This window comes from Varroa jacobsoni, unplaced genomic scaffold (assembly GCF_002532875.2).
Source record: "Varroa jacobsoni isolate VJ856 unplaced genomic scaffold, vjacob_1.0 scaffold_1129, whole genome shotgun sequence".
In the NCBI taxonomy this organism is placed as follows: domain Eukaryota; kingdom Metazoa; phylum Arthropoda; class Arachnida; order Mesostigmata; family Varroidae; genus Varroa; species Varroa jacobsoni.
The window spans coordinates 63,427-70,417 of NW_019214031.1; the positions used below are offsets into that span (position 1 = coordinate 63,427).

At 36.7% G+C, this 6,991-nt stretch overlaps 1 protein-coding gene across 1 annotated transcript; it reads left to right on the forward strand.

The window, feature by feature from the left end:
• Positions 1-220: 220 nt before the first annotated feature.
• mRpL23 (mitochondrial ribosomal protein L23) lies at positions 221-1,077 on the forward strand. The gene has a single exon (XM_022844806.2). It carries the CDS (start codon positions 406-408, stop codon positions 862-864), a length of 459 nt encoding a protein of 152 aa, XP_022700541.1. The 5' UTR covers positions 221-405; the 3' UTR covers positions 865-1,077.
• The last annotated feature ends 5,914 nt before the right edge of the window (positions 1,078-6,991 follow it).

Below are 6,991 nucleotides of genomic sequence, written 5' to 3' on the forward strand. Positions count from 1 at the left end.
TTCCTGCTAAGGTCAGGGACATGTGGTGGTCTAGGTTCGAATCCGGGCGTAGCCACACTTCGTTTCGAGTTGGAAACATCCAGCTGTGTGAGGTAATGTCTAACGGTTTAAATACCAAACGTGAAACACTAAAAGGCAGAGACTCTAGAATTTTACGTAAACCAGACATAGTCTAAACAGATAGTGTTGTATCCTGGTTGTAGCTGTTTAACGCTCGGATCTGTGTTTACTTTTTCACAACACATCAGCGTATCGAACGCCTGTGTTCGAGCGTATGCGAGTTCTTTAAAACGAGATATTTTAACATATTTACTAGTTGTTATCTATTAATCTTACATAAACTTATACCCTAGAAAAAGGTTAAAATCGAAAAACAAGTACGGAGACACTTTCGCCATTGACAATATGTCGAGTCGTTACTACCCAATCTACCGTCGAGGTAATCCGCAGCTGCGCGTATTTTTGCCGAATTTCTTTATGAAGCTGGTTCGCAGCAAAGTCGATCATCCTCCAAATATTGTGCACTTTGTCGTCCCGGTACAAATGACACAGTTTGACGTTAAAAATTATCTCGAGAAGATCTACAGGGTTCCAGTAGCTCAAGTGGAAACCAAGATAGTTCTCGGTGACTTCAAAGCAGAGAAAACTAAAAGATATATGATCAAGGACGATGATTATCGACTGGCCACCGTTACCCTACCTGAGGGCTGTACCTTCAAATTTCCTACGCTGTTCCCCCCAGATAAGATTAGGAAAGCGACCGAGGATATGAGGAAACATCAACAGCAAGTCGACGAACATGAACGCACTTATCAGCGGGAAGATCCAAACAGACAACATGTGCCAAGTTGGTTCGCGCTATAGGATGCACCGATTCTTCAACCTCTGTTAGTAACTTCTACGATCGATTCGTGTATATTCAGTTAATCTATTTTATATTGGAGAGGGGTCATGTAATAATCAGTAGCTTGAACTATAATCATGAAGTAAAAAAAATTCTGTGGGAAAGAAAGGTTCAATATTTATAGATAAAGGCGCTGAATAAAGAAATGGTGCTGTGACCATACAGTAAGTAAATTGACGGGTAGTATTGCTTATATTGAGGTAAGTGCGTATTTTTATTCATAGATACTGTGATGGTCAAGGATGTTAGCAATAAACAGTTATTAGTCCTGATGCTATTAGGGTATGAAAGCATTAGCCTATTGTCAACCTCCGAACAACGCGTTCGTCTTTTATGAGGTGTCTTTGTGCATTTATAGATGTGTAGGGCTTATTTTTTAATGGTCACCTTACAGAAGGACAAAAAATTATGTATGTTATCACGTTGACCACTTCTGGCATATAATATCAATGGGCACGTCTTGCCAAGAATATCATTCTATCGTATGAAAGGTCCTATCTATTTATTTAATATAAATTTTAAAAATAATTTCGCGCTAATGTGTAAGCAAACTTTCGGGCACACATGAAATGCCATATGTTTTCACGCGAATTTATCTGTCAAACTGGCATTTAACCTTCTATGATAGTTTTTTTTTTTATAATTCGCTTTATAGAAAGCAAACTCGTACGCAAACTGTTGACATTCGTAAGCGTGGGTCCTTTTTAACAGATTTCCTCTTCTAAATTCTCTTGGACCTCAAACGAGAGCAAACGTATATCGTACCAAGTTTTACTTGACTGTAATTAAATTTTTTTGACATCCCCGTAAATTTAAATGTTTAAAAAATGCGTACCAAAGATTTTGTGGTAGTAGGATTAAAATGTAAAAATCTGTTTATATTATATCTGTGGTTTCGACGTAGATAGCATTGATGTCTTTGAGACTATGATAAAACTACAGTCGTGTTCTGCAAAAATTATTCAATTTATAATTACGTGCAGTATCATGTATTGATGTGAAAATAAAATTTCAGTTTTTATTTATGAATCAATGCGATATTCGCACTGTCGGTCGGATGGACCAGTGTTGACCACAAGGCGTACGTAACCCCAGCTAGACATTATTTTATTAATAAAAAAAAAAGAAAAATTTAAAATAATGATTAAGCTAATTTATCACGAGTTTTCTGAGGTCTATAAATATCACGGTACATTATTACTTGCGTCTTTTTCGATTTATTGTTATGCCGTTTTCGTATTTTCAGATGAAAATCGAGATTGTTTTTTACTGTATTTTTTGCACCAATGTACTGCACTGTCAACTGCATTTTAAAAGGCGTCGCGTGGACATATAATATCCTGAGGGCGCTAGATCTTCGAATCGTGATATTTGACTTTTAGTAAGGTGTATTTATGCTTAGTACAAAAGTTGCATACAATGTACGGGCAATGCAGCTTCCTTACGAGATTCCAGAAAGCCGCTAGTGAGAGCCAAACAGCAAGAACATCATTAACCTTGAAGCGCTACGACCTTATTGCTAGGTAACCCGCAAACCATCATGGAGTAGAAAGGTGCATATTTAGACCACGCAATTTCTGAAGTAGGGTTCCGCGATCTACGCTGTTGAAAACATTTTTTCATTGAAACTACTTGAAGTGAAATCGTTTACTTCTCTTTATATATATATATATATATATATATATGACTTAATCCTGAAGAATTTAAAACAACGATGAAGACGTGCTAGGGTGAATCAAATAGTTAATTATTGGGAAGAAAACATGAAATGTGGCGCGCTAAAATTTCCGCTAGCTGTAACCAACTGAACATTAGGGAACGGAGTAGTGGTCTTCTATATATATCCTACAATTTAATCTGAATAGGAGTGTGACGTTATTTCAGCGAAAGAAGTCAATTTAGACGTTTATTATATAATATAATTTGGGGAAGAGAAGACTCAGAATTTCACTAAGAAGGGTGGCAGTGATGTTGTGATATAAAGGAGAATTGTCGGCTGTGAAATTAGCTTTTGCTTTAAATTGAAACAGAAATATATAGGGTTCAGAAAGGTCAATCAGTGTATCCTAAAATGATGCTTGTTGTTATTGATGTCAACCGAATGTGCTGAGATAATCGGCTGAAAATTCAACGGGGCAAAATAAATGGCTCACATATTAGCTTAGTTATACAGATTATAGAAATGAAGGTGCTTCATGCTAATCGAGAGCTGACATATCAGAGAAACAAACAAGAAACCGAATAGTCAAGCTAGGAAATTGAAAAGAGGAAGTAAGGTTATCTAGCCTGGCGTAAACTGGTTTATAAAACACAGACAACAGTCAACCAACGTTTTGCTTATCTGATTCATTTTCGTATGTGTCGAAAAATGCACTTCTGTCAGTTGCAGGTACATCGAACGCAATACGTTGCGATCATTTTTTTAAAATTTAGTTTAAACCTATAGTCCTTTAGTTATTTTTTTGAACCCTTAGTTGGAGTAGTTCAGTAATATATTAAGCAATAAGGCTTTATAATCAGAGTCCTTTTTAACGTTAATCAGTAATGCATTATTGATGGGATCAATCGTCAACAAAAGATGTGCAATGAAGTCCAGGACACTAGATAGATACAACTTTTCAATTTTCGTTCTTAAGATGTTTGCACTAGTAAGATACTGTCATCCTGCTATAGGTTTCCTTGCTCACTGTTTTCACTAGTATTCAATGGAGACCACGAGCGTCCACGCCTGTCAAAAACATAGTCGTCGTTAGTCGGTGTTGATTTTCAGCGCTAAACAGTAAATCAGCTTGTAGAATCACCATTCTGGTACCACTAAATAAGCTTCCAGTTGTCGGTACCCAAACGCTTCATGTGAATGTTTACAAAGTTTTGTCTGCTATGAGCGTGTAGTTTTAAAGTTATTAAAATTTTTCGAGACGCTAAATAGCTCCGAAAAAACTAATATTATGTGCTTTGTTAACTTTATTTAGCGTAATACTATTTATCCGCTCTGTAATCCTTTCATCTGAAAAAATACTTTTTGTATTCGATAACGAAAGTGACTATATAGATTCTTATATATAACTATAATATAAATTAAATAAGTTCAGCATGAACCGTAAGTCTTCCCCGAGTACAATGGATCTGGATGTTGTTCAAACTTCATGCCTTTTCCAACAGCCGGTTTCTCGATAACGACTACTGCAGCAACATAATGCGATGTCGGTTTCATGATATTTTAGCTAGGTTAGATTTTATGCAGAAATCGAGTAGTGCATAGCACTTACATCTCATATAGTACCAACCAACAGGTAAAGCAAGTGTTATTGACTCTTTTATGTATGACGGATGTACCATCGGCCCGACCGAACACCTTCAAAAAAATATCTGGGAAACCGCAAAATTCTATTAAGAAACACATTTTAAAAACTACAAGGCAACTAAAAAAACACAACTTAACATACACAGTTCAGACCTGGAGAGAGCTAAGAAACTCGCTTTAAATGAGGTTATTACGTAATGTCCACTAGAATCTCCTCTGAAAGATTGGTTTTCCTCAAAGATCCAATTTGAATGGGTCTAGTGTCATTCCATACATTAAACAATTTAGCATTTGCGGGCGGCTAAACGGCTTGTAGAAAACCCAGGACCTGTCGAATTCCGCCATGCGACACGTACCTGCACCTGCGTGTAAGATGACGAAAGCCTATTAAACGTTTTAAAATTGAATTGCTTAGAACCGCCGGCAAAACGGAGAATGTTCTGTCCAAATGTTTGATCCTTGATTATATATTCAGGTATTCTGTATTAAAGGCTTAGTGCAAAAGCAGTGAAAACTTTGAGACACAAACGTGTCCTAATGTTTAATTTATCCTTTACTTCGTCTTACAATAGAGGGCAATGATAAAGTTATTATATTGTACTAGACAGTTGTTGGTGGAGCGATTTGCTGAGAGTTAGCTCTACAGAAAGAAGTCCACTTCTTTTTTATATAAGTTCGCAGTAAATGCGTTTACGTCTCGTGTTGCGCAGTACTCTTTTTGTAAGGTTTGGCACTGTATTATCTACATGCGGCTCAGGCAGCTAATGGCGTAGTGGGCGTTACTTGTTCGGGCAAGATGAATTGTCTATGTAGGATTTAAAGTTTGTGAAAACAAATTTGCAAAAGCCGCTTTTGACGTTTGACCCATTTTACCGACTACAGAAGCAGCCAGTAACTAGCCGTTTTATTGTAGGCAGTAAAGGTTGTCCCAATTTCTATTTAAACACGGTAAACAATGCTTGACGTTCGTACACCAATCTGCATAATCGCATTCCTTGTAACACTTTTGCATTTTCAGTATTAAAAATTTCTACAAATTTTTCTAATCACACACTGTTCCTATCTTGCCGAGAAGCTATTGTGCAAGGACCAATTGTAAGTTATACCAGTTGGGACGATAACATGCGTGTTATACTTAACTTGGGATTCATCGGCTAATTTGGTTGTTCAGAGCTTCGCTATGAACGTGGGTAAAGTCTATGTAGTAATGTAAAAAAACGCTCATTTTGCTTTAACATAACAAATAGTATCATTTAGGCCAACTTTACGTCGTTTTCTTGATCTTTTTAGCTTCAATAGCTTTCTACTACTTTCTCATTTGTCTGTTAATCCTACTCACATATACCCATGCTAAAATCTAAATTATATACTTAGGGCATGAACAATTCAACTATCCCTGAAGGCTTTCCCTTTGAGAGTAGCGCAAAGTTGTTGCTCATCTCAGCTCATTCCATATCACTGCCCTAAAATTTTAGGAACCTTAAAATTGTCTTAGCGACGACTGTACTTACCTTTCTGTCAAAAATATTTATCGGTGGTGTTTGTGGCTCATTTGCCAAAAATGGCTAGGATACCCTTTATCAGCAAATCGATATGACAAAAGAAGTAAACACTTTTGCCTCTAGACACATTCGGATTAGTTTTTGTAAAGCAGAATAGCCGTGAAGATTTTCTTACATGTTTTGTAAGACATAAAAGATATATAAAAAGCTACTCATACTGGAAGTTGTTTCCTTTGCGCAAATGGATAAAAGCTATTGTTTCGAAACGTGTGTAGTAAAAATTAGTTGCTAGGGCTTGGCCGAAGAGAACCCTCATATCTTGCTTTTATGTACCGGAAAAACCGAGTTTTTTCTTGTCTAAGTGATCCGCCATTCTATTCGGACGGCTTTCTGATTCTGTTCGTTTTGATATTTTGTATCGCCACGTGCCCACCATTAAGATCATCACATACAATTTTTGCACGAGACTTATCTTCTTAACAAAAAGAGCGAATATTAAAGTTGCGCTGTCGTTTCTGCCATTATCGTATATGGGAACGAAGCTGAAGATTTTATTTGTCACTTGAAAAACTGACAGCATTTTGTACCATATTGAGGTTCCTTTGGCAGGTTTCTTTCTCACAGTCGAATAAACATTTTACTCAACTTAGTAACGGTTACACAAGAGAGGAATGCTGCAGTGATACTAGGACGATGCTAAAAATAGTGAGTTAAGCTCTTTAGCTTTAGCATTACATTCACCCGGGTGCTTGTACAGCAGATTTTATTAAGCTGGATCCTAAAGGGAGGAGACACTTGTAGAATCCCTGTCGAGTCTTCATTTGTTTGTGAAGCCAAGTTGGCCAGCAGGCTTTGGGACCTAAAAGGAACGCCCCATTGGGTATGGAGGAAAAAGATTTTAAAGGTTGGCGCATCTAGAAAGCGATTTCTTTTAGAAAATGTCGTTTTAGACGCAAAAATAACTGTCCTCGATGAACGAGTATTAAAAAAGGGAAAACCTATGTTAAACCAGGGCTATGGGAGGTTTGATGTGCTCAGGTCACATGCTTAGTTTCTTGTTTGCAAAAGAACTTGGTACTTATTCTTATACTATTGATACAGATACCAAGGAGACTTCTTGTGCAGCTAGATTAATGAGTAATTTAAAAAAAATCTAGCAAATGGCCGATTATACAAAATCGATAGTAACAAGTTTTTTTTTTCTTTTTATAAAAGGGATAAAATATCTTCCAAATGTTTTTCAATGGCAATGTTCTGATTATTTGAATTGTCAAAGGTTAA

What these genes read in the sequence shown, in the direction of transcription:
- mRpL23 (XM_022844806.2), top strand. Translation starts at nt 406, where the DNA reads ATGTCGAGTCGTTACTACCCAATCTACCGTCGAGGTAATCCGCAGCTG.